Genomic DNA, 26205 nt, shown 5'->3' on the forward strand with positions numbered 1-26205 from the left:
ATAAAATGGAAAATACATACAGCTAATATGTAAACGTGAATTGTATGAAAAGGTGGCATTGTATATCCTAATTTGCATTACAATTAAATATAGTTTAACTTGTAGATACAATAAAAGTACCCAGCACACTACAAACTTTTAGTCGGCCGATAGTTTCTTCGGGCTTAAATTAATGGTACTCACATTACAAAGTCAAGTCTGACACCAGTCTAACCAAGGGGTATTGTGTTGCCCGGGTTACTAACTGGGTTGAGGAGGTCAGATAGGCAGTCGCTCCTTGTAAAACACTGGTACTCAACTATATCCGGTTAGATTGGAAGCCGACCCCAACATAATTGGGAAAGGGTTCAGAGGATGATGAGGTATTTAGCCAGTTACTTACTGGCTCCAAAAGACTGAAAACTCCGATTGTAATTCATATTTTCTTGCTAATTTTGAAAACCATCGGGTTAACTGTCGGACGACTGTTTAGTTTTCAGTTTGCGGGTCTTAATATAGTTTAACTTAGATATTATAAACGTTTATATATGAGCGTTGCGACATAAAAGACTAAAATTATATGAAACACGTATGTGACAATAAGCTTATTACACACAGTTGTTAAAATAAAGATATGCTTGTCACAAATTATTTTCTATTCTATTTCGTCATTCAATGGTTTGGTCTGAATATTTTATTGAATCCTAATTTAGCAACGGTTAGACAAAAAAAAAATACAATCAATCTGGTGCAATCAATGTCTGGTAATAAAATGTTTTTTATTAGGGTTCCGTACCCAAAGGGTAAAACGGGACCCTATTGTTTTCGCTCCTCTGTCCGTCCGTCCGTCCGTCCGTCTGTCACCAGGCTGTATCTCATGAACCGTGATAGTTAGAGAGTTGGAATTTTCACAGATGATGTATTTCGGTTGCCGCTAGAACAACAAATACTGAAAACTAGAATAAAATAAATATTTCGGGGGCTCCCATACAACTAACGTGATTTTTTGCTCAGTTTTGCTCGATATCTATAAATATATATATATATAGAATTCGCTATTGCATTAGGATAAGTATCCTAATGCAATAGCATTATAGTAGTAGTACAGGAAAGTTCCTGTAATAATAGTCGTAAGTTGATAATAATAAATAAATAAATAAATATTAGTTTGGATCGTACGAAACCCTACGTGCGCGAGTCCGACTCGCACTTGGCCGGTTTTTTTAGTATTATTTTTAAACATTGATTTTTATTGTAATGGAAATACGCTACGTAAGTCCATACATGGAATTCATGTTATTTTTGAATACTATGCAAGATATGGCCTTATGTTGCTTTAAAATGTATTATGGCGACTACTACTACTATTATGTCTACTGATCTTTATTTTGCATATGCTTACAGCAATAACAAACTGGATATAATAGCAGTGTTGTCTATAGACATTATTCCATATGGGTAATTAAATGCAACTGTGTCAATCCAAGCATAATAATGTGTAAGTTTATACACTTGAAAGCAATTAGCCAAGCTAAGACATTTATAAACTGATTGTAGTTTAGTTTTTCATTAGCCTATTTAACTATTTCTACCGAAGTATGACACATTCTTTGAATGTTTTCTGTGTGAAAGGGGGCTTGTGCCCTGCAATGAGAGTCCAAAACAAAAAGTCTGATAAAGGCGACGATCTAACTACTCACTTGTTTCAGTTTTGTTATTCGGTAATACACAATGCTTGATTATGATCCAGAATGTGTGTGGAGCTAAGTATTTTTATGTGACTACATATATTAAAATTGACCCTTGAAAACTGGTTAGCAGTCTTATTGTCTTTTCAAAGGGCTATCGGGTAGCCCGAGTAACTGGCTTGAGGAGGTCAGAGTCAGTCAGGCAGGCTGTCTCTCTCTGCTGAGAATAGCCTAGACTTGAAGTCGAACCCAACATAGTTGGGAAAGGCTAAGCAGATGATAGCTGGTTAGGTAGAAATATTCAGATCAAGGTTCCTTGCCACATATTTAACCACTCACATACAACATGACATTGATACCATAGTTTATTCAGCATTTGACCAAATCAAAGTTTCGGCCAATTGCCACAATTTGTGACCAACAGCACCAACATTGGCATAACAAGTTTTGGTCAAATTACCCGTAATGGGCGGGTCGGCACGTGCGCAAGTCCTTACTTAGTACGAAGTGTAGCTGTGACGTCACGTGACGGCCACGTGGCGCACGAGTTTAAGGGCTTTTAGTTTGCCAATAGTTTTTACTTTATTTTATTTGTTATTGATTTTATTTTGTTTGTAGCTAGTGTGCACTGTGGCTTATAGAAAGTAGCTTTGTTTTATACGGCATGTAGAGGAATGTTATTTTTAATTGTAAGGCACACCTTATGCCTCTTTAGTTGTAATGAAACCTAAAGGGACGTTGGAAGTTTCAACTAGTTTGTTAAATACTATTGTAATATAAGTTAAAAATGTGTGCCAATTTGTAACTGTCACATTATCGTGTGTAAACCGTATTTGTAAAATGTTAACTTGTTTGTATTTCTTTGAACAAAAAGCTGACTAATCGCCGCCCCGTACTGATGCTCATATAACATATTATATAATTAATCAAACTAAATATTTAATTAGTTTAACTAACAAAAAGAAAAAAAAATATCACCGTAGTAAGTACTTATACGACAACAAAAAATATTACTAATTAAAACATCCGCGGCCATATTAAAAATGATTTCGAACTCGCGAAGTAATTATTCACCCCCAGTTTTATTTCTGAACATAAATTCACTGCTGCAATTAACTTAAAAGCCATGTTAGTGCAAAGTATGGCGCGACCCTTAAATAAGGGTCACGACACACGTGCCGACTCCGCCCACGTTTAGTTCGGCGACCGCAACGTTGCCGGCAAGTGAAAAATTGTTTGAATTGGGTAATTTACGAATGGTTGAAAAAACTGCTGTTTGTTTATGTCAAAATGTATGTACGCGTGAGGCCGTTAATAAGCTGCTAATATGTTGACAGGCTACATGGCTGGAAATATATCTAATGAGGCACATTTTGCGACCAGCCTGTTGAAATACTACAAAGTTTTTGAGCTTTTTAACTGTAAGGTAAGTTAACAAAGCAACCTTTTTGAGCTTAGTTTTTCCAACTTCTGGGTGCTTAATATTTTGTACCACTAAACATTATTACAACTTGCTTTACAAACAGAAATAAAATCCTTTTGTGACCTGCATCCGTCTGTAACAGTCGTACACTTTTGAGTTTTCATTTCTAATTTCGAACACAAGAAACCGTACAATTCTTCAAGAGTAAACCACAAACAACCCTTTAAAATTCAATAACAACCCACGCATATCGCTTAAAAAGCGAAATCTTTCAATAATTTTAATTGCATGTCAATGGGGTAACCCCAAACGGACGAAGCTTGACACACCCCAACTAACCCTATTGTCACTTTCACATTGACAGTGAAAACTGTCAACTGTCAAAAGCAGCCAAGACGGTTTAAACTATGCGTTCCATTTTCGCTTTTCATATTTGGAAATCTTTTGTTGGGCGCGCGGCGGGCGCTCTTATGTGACGATGTAAGCGCTTTTTCGATTATGTGTACGGAGCTTTATTTAAGTGTGGCGTATATTTAAATGTTTTGCGTTGCGAAATAGTTTTTCTTGAGGTCTATTGTAATGATTCAGGGTAAGGATTCAATGGAAAGGCATTGAGGGTAGAGTATGGTAAACTATTTTTAAGTAGGCGTAATTTTAGTATCAAATGAACTAGATATGCATATTTAAATCAATTTACATTTACACTACAATTTATAACTCATATAAATATGAACATAAATTACTATAAGCCGCAAAACTTCAAAGTAATCCAACCTCACATACAGTTACAACTTTACACAGATTTGATATGTGGACATTTTCATGACAACAAAATAAACTCCCAAAACGTATTTTAAAAGGACGTCCCCAAACTTTCTAAACGACACAACTTTGAAGCGACGTCGAATCAAAAACTATCGCAAGTATCATAAATAACGATATTTATGTGTCGGTATCGACATTATTTCAGTAAATAGCGCATCAAATATATACGGTTTTGATATAAAAAGCTTTTTATATAGTATACGTGTAAAATTTTTACGTCTTTTAGTTTTATTTTAGGAGTCACGAGATATGATCGTGACCGTAGGCGTAGTTTTTTGTTGGGAGTAGGCGATTGACCCGTTTGCTGCGTTTAGTAGGCAGTTTTACTGGAATCAGTTGATAGCTAGTGGCTACTGGAAGATAGTAAAGTATATTATGTTTTTTGATGATCCAATAATTTGTTAACAGCATATTTCTGATCTAGCCCGTTAGATACTAGGCCTGGAAGGCAATCTTAAACTTGCAATATAATTAAGGCTATCAAACCTACCCATCATTTTCCTCATCACACAAAAAAACCTGTTACAGATAAGACAGTAATATCAATCTTTACACCAACCATTTACAACAAAAAGCGAGCACAATCTACTATCTAGTCGAGTGCGTCAAAACGAGGCACAGCAATTGTGTAATCCCAATTCCACTAGCGGATTCGATGACGTCCACTGAATAGGCTGATAACGTCAGTACAACCGACCCTTTTGTGTTCAGCCTTCTATGTAGCTATTTGTACAGAAAGTTTTATAACATTCACTATACATAACGGAATTGTTTCGGTTTGAAAAAATGTATTGGAATACGATATTGCAATGTTGAGTCGCGCGGAACGACTGTTTTGACTGATTTTGTTTTGTTGTCGTGTTTAGGCCTTTTGGAGATGTAATTAGGAAAAAAGCTGTTTTGGTAGCACGTTGCACTTAGTTTTTCAGTATTTTATTTGAAAATTGGATGGAAAGCTTTCAAAAATTGGATATGGTCCTCAAGTCAACAACAGAGCTTTTCAGAAATTGTGCCTATCGGGAGTCATTGTACTCTACTGTTTTCAGGTATTTTTTTGTATGTTGCTCTAACCTAAACTCAACATTTTTAGAAAACCTTCCTGTCACAAAAAATTACCTTCACAAACAAACAAACACCTTTACTTTTCAATACAAACGAATTCAAAAAACATTTTAAGTACAACCTTTTTCAATAAAACTTGGAATTGCCACCACAATCGCGTTATCCGTGCATCAGTTACAACACTACAGGTTATAAACACATAAACAATGGTTTTACAGCGCATAATGACAGCTTACAACAATATATTACTCTTTGTAACACAATGATGATTTGGCGTAATTAGCGACAATGTCTGTCGAGAACTTTTTTGTTTGTACTTTTTGGTTTTTGTAAGTACCTTAAAACTTCGAACAACAGTTTAATTTCACGAGATGTGCGAAGTAAAAGCGACGAGATTTTTTTTTTTTTTTGTAAAGGGTCAAAGTTTACATCTTTTTGCTACTATGATTTTACGAATATGGAATTTCTCATATTTATTATCAGTTTTCCACAAATAAGTATAACGAATAAATCTGGATTTTAGCATTTTGTGAAGCTTAACACGACACGTATCTGACCTCCTTGTTGTCTGAAGATGTATTATAGAGCTCAAGTGTTTTTTTTCTTGAACGCACCAATCTCAACAATTACAGGACCGACTTAGAATCTTTCATTGTTAGATTTAGACTTTAGATAGCCATCGAAGGAGCTTACACTTTGTGTCCGGGTGTGCAGAGTAATTTCCACGGGACACTATCAAACCTAGGGGAATGTAGACCACCTATAAATCAGGTTAAAAAATCTCACCAGCTCTCAACGCATCCATAGGCACGCTGGGATACGGTATGGAGTAGGGATACCCCTCCTTCCTCAAGGTCTTGGGCTTCCTCCGAGGCCTGTACTTGTAGTCCGGGTGCTCCTTCATGTGCATCGCTCGGATTCGCTTCGCTTCGTCTATGAAGGGACGCTTTTCGTCTTCTGAGAGGAGCTTCCATTCCGCACCTGAGAAAATAAGTGAGATTAAGCAAGGGATAATTATATCCTTGAAGGCTTAAGATTTAAAAAGTGTGGTGGACGGTTTTGAAAAGAGATTCTATAGAGGTTCTTGCCGGTGTCTCTCCATAACTTATTCTTTGGAACCATGCACCTACCTTTCGTAAGAACCAGTAATAATTCTATATGAAATACGTAAAAACCTTTAACTTTGATTATTTGAAAAAATCGGGGCATCGATAAACTTGAGATAAAAAGACGTGAATGAAAACAGATAAAACAGGTTTCAAATCTAAAGAAAAATATCGAAATCCTATTGCAATATTCAAAAGAAGAAATAACATCATTATTCAGCCTACAGCTAAACTGAAACTATTCACACTGCGCTAACAAAAAGTTTCACACCCACGTAAAAATTGTGAACTTCTGAATTTTAAATTTTGTAACTTTTCGCACTGACATCTGACACACACGCTAACAGCTCTCCAAACGCCTGAAACTTGGTTTTATTTTTTATTGCTCAATTCACAACACCATGTTTAATATTGCTATTAGCACTTATTTTCTATTATCTCTGAATACAAGATACAAAACTTAAACTTTACGACATTTTAACAAGTCTATTATATTTTATGAGTATAAAATCGAGTGAATTAACATCGTATTGATATTGTATTGAACATCAAAGGCTTCAGCCATGTCACATCGATGTTTCATGCCAATATTTTAACCGTGTCGAACGAAGTCCCAATCGTTTATCTCTGCAGTTCAGAATTGGCGTATTACCAAATCTAGGAACGTGACCACATCTAATTAACAAAGAAACTGCTGCTTGGTATTATTAATAGAATCTATTATATCTTTATAATCGCTAATAACAGCCATAGACTATAAAAAGAGAACAAAAACAGAAAAGTAATTTGCCCTAACCATCCTTCATTGCTGAAACAATGGCATTGAATCGATACAATATAATCGAAGGCACCAACGACCTGTCTCCCAGCGCGATTCAAGAGACCAACCCTTTGTCTCCCCCCATTTATAGAAGGTTGTATTCATCCACCGTGGAGGGGCGCCATCGTCCATTCAAACAGACAAGACAATCCCAATTCAGGCGGGTATAAAAGCGAAAACAATGTCGCTAACATAGAAAGGAACAATCCGGCTCCGAGGACCAGCGGTAGTCTCGCTCGCACACTAGTAAATGTCCCTAAGAGGGAAAGAGACAGGAACAACAATGGCGGAAAGCGCCGCCTAATGACGAATTTGCGCTTTTCATTCCACAACAGAAGTTTTTCCCGGTTCCTCATTATTATGTCGATACTTTGGGGTGGGTTCGTATCTTTTGTCGGCGCGGATGATAGGATCGTGTGCTTAGTAACGACAATGCCATAAAGACTAATGTTCTATTAAAATTACGTTGACGGTTTTGCGATTGTTCGGGAAAAATCCGCTTTATTTTTTCTCTTGGAAAAAAGGAAGAAGAGACATTAGTTTGATGAGGCAAGCTCAAATGAAAATGAAACGTTTAAGATGTTGGTGATGAAAATGTTACATGCATTACATTTAGTAAATAAGTTCTATGACTTATTTGACGTAATATAACGTTTTCAGCCCACCTAAATTATAGGACGAAACAAAATAACCTTCATACAACCAGACTATGCTATTTCAGATCGCTAATCTAAATATAAATTTAATTCGCAAAGGTAGATTAACTGGCTTTAGAACAAAGCATCGAGAACAATGATTGATACTATTCGATTGTGACTGGGCATTGCAGCCTTTGTTCACGTTCGAATCGAATAGGTTTTCACAAGTTCAATACATAGTTGGAAAGTTCGTCTGGTGGGCGTTTGTAATTACGCGACCTGTTACGTAATTTAATTATACTTCGGCCGTTCAGAGAATGCGTTCCTGACACCTATCAGTTAGTCACGACTAGTGATGGGCACCACATAACACTGAGTTCGTTACCGTTCCTTCAAAATGAACCGCCGCATTATTTTAAGATTATTTTCGTTTTAAATTGGCGGAATCATTTGTTTTATATTTTAGTTATTTAAGTGGAAACCAAAAAAAGGTAATATTCATATAATAAAATTGTTTTATTTATTCTTTGTTACAAGTACATTGAATTGAATGTGCGAACAGAATATTAATCAGACTCCGATTTGCTTGAGGAGGTGGTGTCTTCATCATCATCTTCGCCTACATGTATAATTATATTATTATCAATAACAGAATCAATCCTGATATCTCGGTCTAACAAAAGCCGGGTAATCAAATAAAAACAGATCGAAAACACTTGAAAAACGTGGTCTATGCGCACGAAACGACAACGGACGACTGTTTTAGCGTCACAAAATGGCGGCCCATAACGCCATTTGGGGTTACCATTTTTAATCTAAGTATAAAAATGCGGTTTGGTCATAGTTTTATTTTTATTTTTCATAAAAGTTATAATTAAGTCTTATAGTCCATTATTTTCCAATTCTTAAAAAGAAAATCAAAACGTATTATTTTATATTATAACTGTATAAGAACAGATTACGATACTTGCCTGTTATTTTTAGCACAGCACTACAAAATATAAACCGCTGACATAACCTTGTAATAGCGCAGTATAGATTTAGAAAAATATTGTTTACCAAGTTATTTGACACTCAGTTTGGCACAAAATTATAACATTCATTGATTATTGATATAATAATGTTGTTTTAATGCTCCTCAATTGTTAAAACGGTAAACAACCAGCAAAAATATTTTTATCGTAACTGCAACGCCATTGCAAAGTTACGTCGTCAGTTCAATCGCGACGTGTCAGGAACGCATTCTCTGAATGGCCGAACTATAATTAATGAATTGACCATTCGTTTATGAATGGCGTATTGTTTGTTGTTTTAAATCGATATGCTTTCAGAAGCGTGTAAATATAAAAATACTTTTTTTTATTCTATGTAATTTTGTTAAAATTTCAGTAATTGAATTAGTCTATTGTTTGTCCAAAAGTATAATAACGAAACCACTGTTCACTGAGGTAACCCCAAATTCGGTCGAACAAGCTTTGAACAGCGACTAAAATTCCACGTTATATTTATTCAATTGCCTACAAACTGAACGCAAGCCACACATTCAATATTAGCTAATTACAACTGCATCATTCATTTACATACGACAAAGCGAAAAACAAACCTTTCAACACTGTAGAACAAATACTTTTGTGAATATAGTAGCTTTCCAACAAGCCACTGTGCACGGCTGTCACCACCATTTTGAACGCACAAGTGTCACAATTTCTTTACAACTGTAACACAGTGCATTATTGTGTTTCAAGCTGAGGAGTGAAGATATTTTTTTTCTTAGGTATTGTTTGTGAGACAATGCAAATTATAATTTAAATGGCTAGTGCATGTTTATGTTGTTCGACACGTAATTCTGGATTCGTGAAAGTTTTCTTGACGAGCTTACAATGTTATTTTAGTGTTGGCGAATGACATTTGAATAAAATTTGTTGTATAATGCTTATACTCCCTATTTTTCAGAATATAAACATAACTTATTTTTATAAAAAATTACACAAAAGAACGGTTTACATTTCAACATCCTCAGACACTCGATCCCCAATATTTTTCGCTCTACCAACCCTAAAGGTATTTATTTATTCTTAATTAACGGCAACACTAACAATCGTAACACAATACGCACGTGTCGATACTACTAAAGTGTTGCCACTACACAATAATTATTTCCTACAGCGCTCGTTCGTTACGGGGAGACAATGGCAATGGGATGGCAACACTGAACAATGATTGTCCGGTATTCAGTTGTGGAATTAGGTATAAATGGTTATTAGTTGCCTTTAATTGGAATAGAGAAATTGAAAATGAGTTTAATTAAAAAGCTTTATGGTTATTCAATTCATAACTCATTAGACAATAATTAGTTTAGCAAACGGAAAACTTGCATGTTGGATTTCACTAGTGATTTGCAATTTAATTGAAAATTATTTATTGTGCACATTCATTTTGTTTTAAATCCACAATTTCTAATGTTTTGTTACGTGTGTGTTAATGTTAAGTGAACAATAGTTTGAAGTAAAAGCCTGTGTAAACTACACACATTGTTAAGAAAGAAAATTTATTTTTATTGTAAGACATTATTGTAGTACTTTCTTATTTTGTTGTAATAAAATTATTCCATGTACAATACATTGTCATTTCATCATGTGACAGATATATTGATTTCCTTTCCGATATTTTCATTTCTATTGAAAGAAACACGATTGTGTGCGACTCTCTTCATTGTACGGAAAATATGAGCTTTTCTGAAATCGAATCGGAGTATGTGAAGGATATTCCTAGAATATTCTATTAAGACATCAAGGTAGCTTGTATTATTATTGGTGCTATTATCCGTACCTATTGTAGCACTTTGTTTTCTCATATTGACCCTGTATCAAATGTAAGATAAAGGCAAGGATTTTCCGAGAAAAATCAGCGTTGCCTGAATTATTCAGAACGTTAGCTCATATTGATACAGCCTTATCAAGATCGTACACACAATAACAAACAGCTATATTTCGGCCACTGACAAAACATCAAACACCTACATTAGACGTACATAGCAGCATTGTTAGCAACAATCACGCGAACAAACATAACAAAAAACAAAGCATACACCAAACACACACGGTAGGTACAATACTCCCGTCAACAAAGAAGTTTCCTCTCTACCTAGTATTAAAGAGGCTATTGTGTTCAGAATCGGACGAAAATGCTCTTCATTACTCTGAAAGCTTGTGTGCCATGCGACAATGGTGAAACGGGGAGGAAAGGGGAGAGGGGGGCAGGGGCCAGGAGTTGGGGGTGGTTTACAAAGACGCATGGCGAAGGAGCACCCACCACCCTTTCGTCCGTAAAATTGAAATGGTAAGAAACGTTATTTAGGTCATGATTTTATTAAATGTTAATAGATTTTTTTTTCGAGGGGTGTCGTTTTGGGCTTGGTTGGATAGTTGGTACTTTTGTGGGGGATTACAGTTGAAACTGATAGTTGTGCAAGATATTGCTTTAGTTCTTGTTAGTTTCAGTGCTTTGTGTGGAAAATAATGACGCAAGTTTATGCAGTTGGCAAAGGTTGCATCATGATCCTGCATGTAACTTGGTCCTTACAAATTGTATTTATAGAAGCAAGCGAGGTAGCTTACACGAGTTTCAAGAGCCCTCCATATATCATCAGACACAGGATTCTAAAAACCAGACACTAAGGCTTTGCATACAAAAATTAAGCCATCAAAAAGAATAACCCACTAGACCGGGAGCTCGACAACAAAAATATGACATCGTTTACACAGCGTCACAAAAACGCTAGTAGGTAATTAAACAACGGCAAACAACGGGGGCCCTTGCCGGCAACAACGGCAACAGTCAGCAACAAGCGACAACAGACTGCAACAATAAGGAAACAACAGTATTTTTGTTGCGAACACCCCCGGTAGGGCGTCGGGCCTGCGACGGAGCGATAAGCTGGCCCCGTTTCAAGTACATAACTATGTATTACGTGTGTACTAGACAGCGTTTTTAAACTAACATCAATCTCTGGTTACCGACGTATGTATTTTTAACCCTTAGCTTTTATGTCTATTTCATCATTCGTAGATTCACAAGGGATTTCTTAAAGGTTTACAATTTCTAAAAGCAGTCATTCAGCGAATTATGTCCAAGATTAATAGGTAGGATTAATTAATATTGTTGCAGTGTTGTTATTTTCATTGTGTAAACAAAGTCTTAAAACCTATTGCTATATTTATTGCGGAATCGACTTTATCTTGTAGGTATATTTATTACATCACTAGTGCTGACAGAAGTGAATGAACACTAGGTAAGATAACTGTTTTCCTCTACAATAAATGGTATTGCTTCTTGAATCGGAACTAATAGCTGGCACTATTAAGCAAAAAAGCGAGAAAATACCTATACGCTAACCAGCTTATTTCCTAAATTAAGTTCCTCTTAGTATGAACTGTATACACGCTCAGATAAATAAGATATTTTAAAGCCTTCCTTAAACTACAAAAGACATCGTTTATTGTGATATTATACCAAAACGTGAAAGAAACGAATGCATCCTCAATACACTCGAGACGTCATAAAGCTAGATTAACATCCAAATCTCGATTCCAACAAAAAAGCTCGTAGTTAATTAGTAAAAAACATGGCATCTCCTATCAGATGTAAAGACGGCATCAATACCGGACATCAACAGTACAATAACCTTTTAAATCAATTTAAACACAAAACCAGTCGAGACATGAATAACTCATCCTTTTGGACAGAATAAAAAAGTATTATGCAATTTGTATCAGTTACTTATAATAGACGAGCTCCCGGACTACAAACGGAAGAGTCATTCTCACAAAATTTACTATAGTATCGCTTTAATAGATTCCTTACAAAGAGTATAGGTTATTTGTGCGGACTATACACTATTTTGTTGGTAAAAAACTCCCAAGTTTTATATGAGAAGAGAATTCTTTGTGGAGATTGGTCACGGTCCTACTATTGGCCGGGCCCGTTGTAGTCGCTCCAAAATATCCAATAGCGTTTTGTACGCCAGTAATTACTTGCATCTAACAAAAAACGGTTAGAAAACAAAAAAGCTTGAAAAAAACTGCCGATACGCCTACGATAGCTGAAGCGAGGAAAATCGACGTAAATTAGGTATCAGCTATGTGTTGTTGTTATGTAATACAATGGTACATCTGTCGTTGTATTAATTCTTAAACGATGGGGGAATAGGGTGGCAATTTGTTTCTTTAATTATCTTGAGGTGTAACGGAAGGTTTTTAATTTGACATGTGCTTGTGGCCATGCAGCGGATGAAGTGAAACATACAACATACAACTTTTGCAGAAGTGATATTAGAAACTGTAGGCAATGTTTGGTTTGATACGCTGATTCTGAGTAGACGTTGGAAGACCGTATTAATTAAACAAACAGTAATTCGATATGGACAGCTTTATACGCCATCACTCCTACTTATTTTCGTCCTAATTACGGAATCTAGTAATTTTCCGTAAGCCTCATTTACTTCAGAAACTCATAACCGTTGACGTAATACATTTAAACCGTACCTAAACTAGATCGTTACAGGCTACCTCTATGCTGTAACCTGTAACCAAGCTACACTCCTGTCTTTTTCAACACGCCACGGAACAAACCAACACAAGTGACTTAAACTTACAATTAATATGCATTACATAGTCATCAGGTTGTACACGACACCCAACGATAGTTGGTCCCCCATTACACATCACACAATGGCCCACTCCCTAGCTTAATTAATATTAACTGGGTTGCAACGCCCCTACGTGTAAACTATTAAGGGTATGCATCAGACACTGATGAAAACAAACATATGTGATGTACGGGGGTGGAGGATAGTGATCTATTCATCGGACTTGTTGTAAGGTTCAATGAAAAGAAAAATTTTAAAAATACTGGCCACTGTCGACCTGGAATTCTGTAAGGGTAGGACTTCCATCAGTCATCATCTCTAAGACTATGCCAATGTTTATCTATTGCATTCTTATCGCCGCCACGAACCTAGCAACAATATAAAAATATTGTTGACAGGTTCGTGGCGGCGATAAGAATGCAATGTTTAAAAAAACACTTAGGTTTTTAAAATAGCAGGCAAGATGATGTTCAAAGTCCATCATGAGATGATTGTTATCTAAAAAGTAGTATCTTAGTAAGTTCACCGAAGCGTAAAGCGGTCGTTCACTTGCACGTGGTATGAACACCGGCTTATTTAAATCATCAAGCAAGATTATCAACTACAGTAGCTTTTATGTAACAAAAACATCTGTTTTTTATTGCATCATCTTTAACTACATCGTAGTTGCAAATAAATTTGATGAATATAAATCGCCATGAAGTGAACTGTTTTAATGTCAATCCCTTCACGACCCAGCAAGAAATTGAATTATTTGAATAGCTTCAATTAAACCCCACGTTTATAAGTGTTCTGATACAAACTGACCAAAAGCAAATACTTACTAGCTATAGGTAATCAAACTATCCAACAGAGCAATCAGTCATCCCCAACAAGTTCGGCATCCTCTCGGGCAGTGAATCACGCAAAACTTTTGCGCCATTGTGCACCATACCTTTGTGCCGATCGACATTACGATTGATTTGACGCACAAAACGCGCATTTATTTGTGCGATCGTTAAACAATGCGTTTTGTCGACAGGTTGTGCGTTTGTCGACAGGTTGCGCAGATGTTTAGAGAATACGATATCTGGTTGCTTGTGTTTTTGTCTAAATAGAGGGTTCTTTGATTGGTTGTCGATTTGGCCTTAATTATTTATTTTTATGCTGTCAAAGTCTTTTTGTCAATAAAAAAGTTCAAGGATGTGATATTGTGGAATAGGAATTAATATTTTATTTAAAATTATAATTATCAATGCATGATATATTTAATAAAAAAATTGTTACATATTCCGTTGTTGATTAATCATTTTTAAAATAATCAAAAATATTTACTACATTTTTTCCATTCAGGCTAAAGAAAGATCCCGAATATGCATAAAGAAAATATAAGCACACTTTTAATCCCCACTTTCCCCCAATAATCCAAACAGACGACTAAATGCAAGACGAAAACGTGCCAGTATGAATAATGCATGGCCTGTATTTGAACAGGACAATACCAGTTTTACGTAAAGCCTTGTCGCCCTCGCTTCACTTGCAAAAGGAAAAACTAATATTGAACGTGTTGTTTTCCTTCGACAATAGATGGCGTTGGTTGTTCGGTGAATTTTGTGGGGGCGACGGTAATACTAATTTACGAATGAAGATGTTACATTTGTAACGGCTGGTTTGCTGAGTGAATTGCAGTAAGATTACATAGTGCCGTACATGTTTATTATTCTGTAATGTTTTGCATATTTACCGATTAAGTTACACGGTCTGGTACTAAGGTTATTGAATTGAATAGGTAGGTACTTAAATTGTAGACACACTTAGCCTTACGATGCCTCTTCTCAAATGCTAGTTCAATACCGTTCATTTGATTGAAATCTTCGGATTCTTTGTCAACAAATTGTATTGTTGCATCTTAATCACACGAAACCTCCATTCTTCTATTAAAAATATATTCAATTGAAAACCCGAACACCGTTTCGTATAAAAAACCCCATCTTCAATATTTACAAATAGGTGTCTAAAACCGAGTACACACCGCATCGCACGGGCCGAGTTGAAAAAAGCCGAGGGGGGAAAAAATAGAAAATGTCGTTTCCTCTCGCCGTCACCGCCAGAATGGCCGTGGCCGGTTTTGCTCGTATTTCCATACTCTTCCGCTCGTGTCCTCCCATCCCTATTTCTGGGCGTTTTTAAATTTCGAATACGAAACTGTGCTTACATTTGAGCTGTTGATTATTTTCGAGAATACCCCCGCTGTGTTAGCTTCTGTTGGCTGATTGCGGCGATTTTTTTCTTCCGTCTTTAGGTTGCGGTTTATTTTTAATTTGCGCAGAGTTTTGCGCAGAGAGGGCTCATTTCTGTGGAAGGGCGATGGACTGTTCGCGAGTGGTTTTTGGGATTAACTTGTTTTCGAGCTGTTTATGTTTTTTATGTGCTCCGAACTTTATCATTACAGCGATAGTGTGGGCTTAAATTGGTGCGCGTTTTGCACGTTGATTTTTTATAGTCCTTGTTGTTGGTTACATTGAACAGCCGTCAAGCGCTTGTCATCTTAACATAGCTCAAAGCCCACAATAGCGAAAATGATCTAGACAATGCTGTCAAACAATCCACCTACAGAACCGCTTCTCACTTCATAAATTAATATAAATTGATTCAATAAATCATAATTCAGACGAGATTCGAGTGATCAATTTGCAATCAAAATGAGCCCTTTAGAAACTGGAGAGTGGGATCCATCGCTTACCATAATAGTAATTTACTTGTGCCGAATTCAATGGATTGTGCGAAACAAAGCCGTCTTAGAGTAGTGACGTAATCGTATATTACTGTAGTTATAACACAAAGGTGTTTTGTTACTCACAACGTTAATTTAGAAACAGTAAATAGTACTTAGTGTACTGGTTTTGTTTGCTTTGATTTAATTTTCTTCAAGTATGATACAATTTGGAAGATAGATGGTGTGAGGATACAAAGGATGAGAGTAGACTGGTAATCTTACCACAAAGGGGAGGCCTATACTTTACAGTAAGTGGTACAAAGCATGAAAGTGTGGATTGAGATGATGTTCTCTCTTGAAGGAGAGATATTAAGATCTGTCAGACTATAGGTATCAAAAGTTCCATCTTTTGCAGTTACAGTTGTTTAAGTATTTATGTGTACATATAATTTAAACAAGCCTTCTGAAATAACCGTCATCCATTACGATCCACATTCAAATCAGATTAGTACACAATGACTGTTTCGCGCGCATTGAAACACGGCCATATTGATTTACCATTTTATCACACAATTTTTAGCAAAAATACCTACTTAGTAAGTCTATGTAACAAAGAAATAGGCACTGGCTCGTTCTCCATCAATGAGAATTGAGAAGTGATAGCACTTTTGGAAGATTTTTGAAGTAAGTAGACAGACTAGTAGTCATAACACAAGTTGATGCTTAAACCAGAAACTTAAAAATTGAGGGCCTTACTACTAAAACTTTAAACCCTGTTTTATACTTGTCTAATAAAATTTTGGCTGCAAAATGAACCATATGTCAACGTCATAATTTGACATTTTTTTAGACAAGGCATAAACTGACGTTTAAAAGTTTTTGTGGTAAGACGGTGAGTGTGCAAATCAAGGTATAAATTAAGTGTAATGTTTGACTTGTTGACAGCTTCTTGTAGTATAAATGTTAATTGTGGCAAATGCTTAGATCTTTGATTAAGATAATGTGCACCTGCTTTATTTCCCCTGTAGGTAATCTTGTCCAACTACTTGCTTAGAAATTAAAACAAACGTGTGCATAAAAAAACTCACCTAATCTCTTAGAAATCTCAGAGTTATGCATCTTAGGGTTGTCCTGGGCAATCTTCCGCCTCTGTAGCCTGGACCACACCATAAAGGCGTTCATGGGTCTTTTAATATGTTCCTCCTGAACTTTCTTCTGTTGGGGCCCGTTCATGGCGGAGATGGAGCCCATGGTCCCAATGGCTCCCATGGCAGACATGGGGCCCATTGGGAAGTGCCCCATGGAGCTCCCGAAGCCGGTCCGGTCACACATCGCACCAGCGGCACTGGAAAGATAAGAAATGTTGATTAATTTGCTTATGTAAATCCAAGTCTGGAGGAATTTTTAAGGGCATTAATTTATCCACGAGGTACCTTCAGTAATGTTTTTTAGAAACCACAGTGATAAAAAACATATTTCTTAAATGACACGTATCTTTCTTGAACTATAAGGTTAACGTCAGCTTTAACCTTTGCATGCTAATTCAACTAATGTATAGACAGTAGAACAGTTATCCACTTAACTACCTACTTCCCAGCCATTGCGTGTATCAATTTAAAGCGACACTTAACTCCCTAGCAACCGAATCAATAAAACTGCAAAATCATCTATTTCTTAATATCCTAAAAAGCGTCACCCTTAAAAAATTAATAAACGCAACCAGTAACAAGAGCATTAGTACCCCAATACACGAACCACGTGCAGATTGTAACTTTTAATATGGATGACAATTATCGTGCCCAAAAATGTGGAAAATATTAATATGGAGGGTGCTATAATAGCTTATGACGCGGGGATGGTTTTAAAGAGCTCGTCTCTGATTGGCTCTCCCCTCGAAGCGGTGTTTCCTTAAGTAAGACGGTAAGAAGTGAAATGCGCAGTGGAAGTAATGAAAAGCTGCCGTTATAGGGAAGAAAGGGATTTGAAGGTTTCATTTAAGATTTTAATTCAAGTGTCTTCAGTATAAGTGTACATCCATTTTTGTTCGTTAAGTACAGTAATGTGGTAGTCAAGAGGTACAACGTATGAATGTGTTCCAAAACTTTTACTATTCATTAATATAATATGAAACAGTACCTATATTCTCAAAATTAAATGGTAACCAACCATCCACACAACATGCTTAATAACAGTGACAGACAAAACAAAACGATATTAAATCAGTGAACTGTGCAGAACTTTGAACCGCAAACTAGGAGAGGGTGGTGTTCTGATAATAACGAGCGTACAAGACAAAATGTTTGGAAGCATATGTCCGACATTATTGATGGTCACCCTAGTAGGGTTGTTGGGGGCATAGATATGTTTGTTGTCGTTTGTTTTAGCTGGCTAGTTCATAGGGTGTATTGTAGTTTGTCGTACTAGACAGTAGGTAGTCAATAGTACCTAGCAGTAATAATAATTTCGTGATATAATATTAGGTACCCACATTGTTAATAAAACCCATTTTATGACCATTCAATAATCTCAAAACTTTCTTAAATTAGTTAATTCTGCCTAACTGCACTTGCCATACGAACCAACCGGTACGTACGACATCTAACATCATTAAAAATTAAGGCAGTAAAAATATGACACAAGACACGTTTCCGTCAGTAAGACATTGACACTGTATCAAAACAGTGTCACACTCAGGAAAACACTATTAAAAACTCCCTAATTAATGTGTGTGTAAATACACGAGTGTGTGTAACTAGGGTGACCTAATGAAATTCACATCCCGGATTACAAATCGAACATATTTAAAAATGGAACGTTTTTATTTTAAAACGGATTACAAATCGAACATTATTTAAAAATGGAACGTTTTTATTTTAAAACGCGGGGTTTCATGTTCTTGGAAGGATGTATTTGGGTCAAAAAGGGCGTGTTTGTCCTCGGAATGTGTCAATATTTGTCACCGCAACCGAGCTAGCTGCTGCTATTTGGTTTATGTTATTCTTAAATCCGGACGCTCTGTTAGAACGCTTTATGAGGTTTTAACAGCAATTAACGTGAGCAGAATTGTTTTTCTAGTATAAAAAACGAGTTTCTACTGTTTTAATAGTTTTCTCTAGGAGTTAATGAATTGCTGATTTCAAGTACAATTCAGAATTTGGACATTTCTGCAATATCAAAAAGCATCAACAAAGATTTTTAAACAATTGAAACATACTTCTTAAATAGGTAGATTCAATGAAAAATCTTGACCTTTACAGTGATTTTATCATCGTCAATGACAAAAGCTTGTGCCAAGCTGAGAAAGGTACAGCCAGTGAACCATGAATCCTCTGACACTTTAGTAATATTAGCTAAAATTACTTCATATTACCACAGAAAACGTAAAAAACTGTTATGTATTGCTGTGTTTGAGTGATTTACTTGCAGAAAATTCTCAACTTTAAACTATCTAAAACATATTGAAGAAATATTTTTTAATCTGTACATTATATTTTAAAATAAACTAGATCTATTATTTTCATAAAAAAAAACTTAAAACTAATAACGGGCGTTGAAAAATTGATCCTCATCGCTAAAACATTGGTTTCACATTTTTAATTTGAGCGGTATGAGCAATAGCCCAAGCTCCATGGTCACCATGGTTCATTTGACAAAACAAAACGCTATTTTTATTCTACTTGCCAGCAAGGTAGACTATTTGACAGGTCTACGTGAATTTGTCACCAAACATTGACAATGGATATGGGTTGCTACTGCTACTGTTTGTGTCTGGCGCGTCAGTTAAAAAACATTATGGGATCTATAACATCTTCAGGGTTTCACTCCAAAAGACTTCTTCACTTTAAAATGATTTTCAACTGAGAACAATTTATTCTTTTTCATTCGTTTGCTTTCGAATGCAAATTGAGGGCCAAATGAGGTGTGATTCTGACACCCAGCCTGTCATTACGGCTCATTAGCAAGCGTAGGAGATTCTTTTTGACGTCTTACAACTTCAGAAGGGTCATTAAATATGTTTTTGGCAATAAAACCTAGGATAAGTAGCATCTGGACTTGACTTCCATCTATATGTAGGTCCTTAGTATTTTAGGATGCGATATGCTTGCATTCAACGACTAATTCAATTTTACCTAGTATATGCGGTCCAAGATCGAAAAGATTATTTTTGAAGGTTCGAATTCAAAAGAGGCTCGTTATGCGATAGTTTCAAAACAAATATTCAGAACTTCTGTCTGCGGAGACCAAACTAAACCACGGTAGTGAACAAATAAGCTACTGTAAACTACTTACGACTCGTAAGACATCACCGATGCAAACAACGGGAGAATTTGTCTTAACAATTAACGACCTGACGTTGAACCTTTGAGATTTCGCTTGTGGTATCGAAAAATGCGCTTACATTCCTTGTGAGATGGTTCCGTTGGTTTTTTGGAATGTTTTGAGAGTTAGTCATTGTTGGGCAGTGTTCGAGATTGATATTGAAGATGAGGCTGTGCATATGAACTTTGAAAGAAAAAAAGAGAATAAGTATTTCAGTAAGTGAAGAAGTGTTACAGCTTCCAGGCACAATACATGAGCAAATCCACGTTCCTTTGATTCCTCAATTGTCTCCACATGGGTTCGGAAAATACCTTTGTCCACAAGAGGAAACACTGCTAAGTTTGTATTGTTTTATCGTCGCCATATTGGCCAAGATTTTTGAGGACAACTAATGCAGTATGAAAATAAATGCAAGGTCCGCGATTTTCATCCACAACAAAGGCAACCTTAAAAGAAAAACGACCTTTTGTCTCCCAAAAAAGAAACAGCCGTCTGTCAGTGGGTACCTAAGTGAAATCGGCGCTCGTTGAGAGGTTCTAATTCGATGCGCAAACGCACGCATGATCTACTGTTTGCTGGCGGCGAGAACACAAGCTAGTGTTAAAATGTAACCGATTCCGAAGAGGATGAATGTAATGAAGTGGTAATCAGAATTGGTGGGTACTGGCTATTGATTCAAATGATGGTCTTTGTGTCACTAATAAGGTTCTAAGTAATTTTGGGTGCTAATAAGAGATAAAAAGCTTGAGGTTTCCCGATGTGAACAATCAAATCGTTAACGCTATACATATTAGGGATTACTTTGTTTGTAGCTCAACTCGTCGCAGATTTTTAAGAATCCATTCAGTCTCACAAGAAATGCTTGTCTGTCTAAAGTATTTAAGCCTCGCATACAACGACATCTAGCGTTATTAATACTTCTCTGACATCACCTTTACTATAAAACAAATAAAAGAACACCTACTCCACATTCTTCACAGCAGACACGAACATATTAATCCGAATAACTCATATCACAATAAAAAGACTTGTCGGCGGACTACAAAGACTAATCACCATTGTAAACGTGTAAATACGGAGGTTTTACGAGCCCAGCTGTAAAGGAGAAGCGATTGTGGGCTCATTAGAACCATAATCTCAAGCACTAATTGGCTTTATAAAACATTGCCGATTCGAAAGGGTCTTAAATGTGTCATGGGTATTTTTGTCTGCGGAATTGAAATGATTTCTTTTTTCAAAATGCTTTTTTATTTTTTTTTAAGTTTTTACTTAATGAAAATTCTGCCTTATTAAAATATCACCAAAGACATGGAAATTCAAAATTGCTCTGAATCGATCCAGTTCGTACCTATGTCCTTAGAAAAATACTCAATGATGGACGCCCTACAAAAATTCTACACAAATATATGAAACATAAACACAAAAATATATCACCTTCTACATAATATTAATAAGTAGATAATTATCTAATTGTTACCTCATTTTTAAAACTAATTAGAAAAAGAAAAAATATAAGCCTTATACCTAAATGTTTTTGAGTATGTAGGTAGTCGAAAATTACAAAACTCTTTTAGTTAAGTTATTTAAAGAGATAGGTAGGCTATTGTTCATTAATATTACTATACGATTTTTTTAATGCACCTGTCAAACCACAACAATATATTACGTACCTATAGGCACTAATTAAAGTTAAGTAAAGGTAAGTTACCCACCTACACTTGTTCACAATGATCAATAAAAATACCATAACATGTTCATGGAAGAATGACATCAATAGTATTATTTTATTGTTTCCATTGTTTTACTCGTAACTAAGTTATTGAGCAATAATTAATATTGGTAAGTACTTATCCTATAAGGTAGATCTTCATAGGTGAACCGCATAGGTACCTATAGACTTTTTTTATATAAATACTCCATTATAATATGAGAACTACCTACATGATATGATGAACCTACTTTTTAAAACCTTATTTTTAATGGCTTATGTACCTACATACCTACCTATTCAACCTATGACTATAAGGCGTCGTCCTAATTGGCAGCGATCGTGCGATGGCGCGATGCGTTTTTCATCTAAGACGTCGTCCTAATTGACAGCGATTGTGCTATGACACGATGCGTTCTCGTCGTTCGATGAGTTTAAACACACAGATTTCATCAGAGTGTCCTATTTGAACCTCGGAACCTCGCAAGTGAGATCGTGAGATGAAAAACGCATCGCGCCATCGCGCGATCGCTGCCAATTAGGACGACGCCTAAGACCGATGGTACTACATCTTTCATCGTTTCTATTTATAATTGTTCTTATTAATCCATATTAAAGTCGCAGACATTAAATAGAAATGGTAGGTATGTACCTAGGTACCTATAGGTTTGTATACGAGTACGCGCATGTAAGTTAGGTGGAAATGTCAGTCTTATTAGAAAATCACATAAGTAGGTGGGTTATTGGAACAGATCTACCTTGGAGCCCGTCTCATAAGAAATTGGTAAGTAGCGACGGCCGGCGCGGCATCCGACGTTGGTGACACAAGGCATGATACGGTAAAGGTACCTTTTATATTTTTTAAAAGAAATCATCAAATGACCACTCCACACACTGTGGGTTAGGTTAGCAGCGTGTGGGAGTCTAAGACTTACTGTCTAAAACCCATCATATTCCTTCTCCAGCCCTTTATGTAGGTACCTACCAGGGCTGCGGTAACTCTTTCGAACAATCCCGCAGTCCCGGTATAGGTACATAAACCCCATTTCAAAGGTATCGTAAAAATAGATATGTATGTAGGTACCTAAAAATAGGTAGGTAGGCATATTCTTATTGGATTTCTTTGAAAAACAACCTTATCCACAAGCTAACAGGAACGTTACAAATGCAAAGATTTTCCATTGATAAGGTTCGTTATGCAATTGGACATAGGTAGGTACCTATTAATACCTACGATTAGATAGGTAGGTAGACTAAACAGTCGGCCGACAGATGATCCGATGCATTTGTTTTTACTTAAGAACATCCTGATTATAATAATAGTTCTTTGTAATGTCCGTACTATCATTTATCTTTGTACCTACCTACCTATTGCTTTATAACGGAAAACTACAAGTTTGCAATGTACAACCAAGATAGGTGGTTCGGTATCTACCTACCTATGTGCCTTACAGGTATCTAAGTAGATATCAGAAACCAATAAAATTGTAGTAAGTCGATCTAGCTACTTATCTAATAAGAACTAATGGTTAAATGTTACGCTATAGTTACGGCAACTCATTGTACTAGAGTCTAAGTAGGTGGACTAAGTATAGGATCAATAGTAGGTAATAGAGCCGCCCTCAACTTGATATGACCTTACAGGGCAAAGGGTCACCTTAGAAGCGAAGGCTGATGATCTATGACCCTTTTACGATTGCGGGATTGTTTGAGAGGCTGATTAACTATTTTGACGTGATAAAATAGTAGTTAGGTAATATAGGTACTTTTAAACAGATAGATAAATAAGTAGGTAGCTACCTTCCTACCTAGTTATGGTTTATTTTTGTTTAGAATTAGATATGTTGCTCATTCGTAATTTTTATCTACCTACTCATAGGTAGATTGGGAATCTATGGCTTGACATGTTTACCTACTACTTTGATAGGTAGGTAGGTATTTTTGCTTATTTTATATTATAAGAATAAGTAGGTATAGCACCTATGTAATCCCTAAAAGATAAGACATAGGATAAGACACGCCCATTACCTATATCAATGTGTGTAGGGGTGGTAGGCAAGCAGGTACCTACCGTGGAGCTTATTTATCACAATCTCTAGACAATTTATGATAGTCAGCTGGGTATGAAATAGAAGACACTTTGGACTACTTATAAATACTTACCTACGAAACGTTCAGGTTAATTACCTAATTACCTACGTAAAATTACCACTAATAATGAACTTTAGTCACTATCTACGTAACTACTTACCCTCCTCGTGAACTCTTAGTTGCCCTTGACATTCTTTACCAAGAACTCATTGAAGCTATTTCTACTAGCTAAACTAAAAAAACAGGAAACTACAATCGTGGAACAAACAGCAAAACAAATCGATTTGTCACAAGTTCATCGACCATCGCCGGTGTTTCGACCCGTGGTCTGCCGCCATCATTAAACTGACCAAAGGTTTTTTACTAAATAAGATATTACGAGTAGTGTTTACCTCATGAAGTGGCCGCTGGCACGTTGGTGCAGTTCCAGATCCACGATGAAGCCTTTCAATCACGTGTAAAAAACAAAGTCCCGCCGGCACTGCACACACAAATTTTAATCGCAAAAATAAACAAATTCTCAATAATTACGAACAACTGTTGTCATTGTATAAGTAACTGTTATTACACGATCGATTTACTCGGTTTGCGTTATCGTATCGCGTGTTGCAAATCAAACGAGCGCGAGCTCCGCGCGTCCGTCGCTCGCTCGACACAATGGCGACAATCGACAATCGCGCGCCGCGACTGCGGTGACGCCGCTACCGACAAATCAAGTGATAAACCCGAGCGCGCGGGCCAATGGGCGCGCTCCACTACGCCCACGAGTGCGCACCGCGCCTCCCCATTGGCCAAGCAACTACCATTGCCTTACGGATGTTATTATGCAGAACGAGACCAACAGTTCGAAATAAGAATTTTAAACGTTTACTAGCCGGGCGTACAATGCAAATTGGTTGCGCGCGTTCTGCGCCGCGGTCTCACTCTGATGCGTCGTCTTTTTGTTTATGATGAGTTGGTGTATGAAACAAGAATAAATTCGTATGACAGCGGTCGTCTCACCTGAACCACTCAATAGCCACTTAGCGTTATTTCATTATAATGCTTATTGAGAAAACAATGTGAGTATCCAACGTTTGGTTTCTCAACAAAACCATATTTTCGGTATATAATAGTTCTATAATGTTACTACCTAACGTATACCTACGTATTATAGAATTTTTATAATTGCACTAAGGTACCTATTCTAAAGAGATGATTACCTACATATTGTTAGTAAAGCTAGACACAAATTCAGACAAACTTTGTTGCTTGAAATGCTAAGGTATATACCTAGGTGCCTATTTCATAACAAATACATAAGTATCCACTTATTGCCTGGGGAAGGTTAGTCTGCACAAGAACAATTACATGCAATTACATGGGAACAAATAGAATTTCCTGTATACCAAACCAAGAAAATTATTTATAATGTCATATCTTCTGGAACTTTTATTTTAGATAAGTAGGTATGCATATGAAATCAAAATATAGAACTTTAAGAAAAAAACTATTACTAAAATATATATATTTTTTTTGAAATATGTTTTTACACAAGTTAAATAAATTATCCAATAAGAACAATGATTTGGATTCTACTTTGAAAAGGTTTCATTAAATGTACTTTTTATTATTAATATGTACCTCTTACATTTTGGGTTCAATTTCAAGCCTGTATCAACCTCTCCTTACTTTACCCACAATAAGCATACAGCGTTGTAACTATTTCATAATCTGTGTTAAGTATTGGGCAATTTAAAAATCTTATTGTTTTTGCTTCTTACGTATATTTATCACTTACGAAGTATAAATATAATAAAATCTTATGGGTTAACATATCTTCGTAGAAGTCGATTTTTTGGGTGAGACTCCACCATCTTATTAGGATGTCGTCTGACATGTCACTTTGAAATTTTTCACGTAATTATTATTTGTATTTGTTTACTTAGAGCAGTGGTTCTTAACCGGTGGTCCGCGGACCACTGGTGGTCCCTGGAGGCATTCCAAGTGGTCCGCGAAGCTTTGCTTCGCGACGTTGCCATACGTTATCCAACTTTATTTTTATCAACTTATCTATGCGAGCGGGGGTTTTCGCATGGACGTATATCGGGTGTGTCGTACCTAGTCCCCCCATTCATGAAAATGTATGTTTGGGCTACATTTTGAGTCTTAAAAAATAATTAAAATTTCGCGCTCGCTTCGCTCGCGTATTCAGAAAATATAT

The 26205-nt window shown here is 36.3% G+C and overlaps 1 protein-coding gene across 1 annotated transcript in view; it reads right to left on the reverse strand.

Annotated features, from left to right (window-relative positions):
* LOC124646321 (transcription factor SOX-21-like) overlaps positions 1 to 24644 on the reverse strand; it is a 43070-nt gene extending 18426 nt beyond the window's left edge. Inside the window, exons 1-3 of the mRNA XM_047186448.1 lie at positions 24395 to 24644; positions 16972 to 17228; positions 5764 to 5958 (exon numbers count right to left, since the gene is read on the reverse strand). Coding sequence (XP_047042404.1) covers positions 5764 to 5958; positions 16972 to 17228; positions 24395 to 24399 — 457 coding nt within the window. The 5' untranslated portion in view covers positions 24400 to 24644. The remainder of the gene's footprint in view (positions 1 to 5763; positions 5959 to 16971; positions 17229 to 24394) is intronic.
* Positions 24645 to 26205: the final 1561 nt, after the last annotated feature.

Source organism: Helicoverpa zea, chromosome 3, assembly GCF_022581195.2.
Source record: "Helicoverpa zea isolate HzStark_Cry1AcR chromosome 3, ilHelZeax1.1, whole genome shotgun sequence".
NCBI classification, from domain to species: domain Eukaryota; kingdom Metazoa; phylum Arthropoda; class Insecta; order Lepidoptera; family Noctuidae; genus Helicoverpa; species Helicoverpa zea.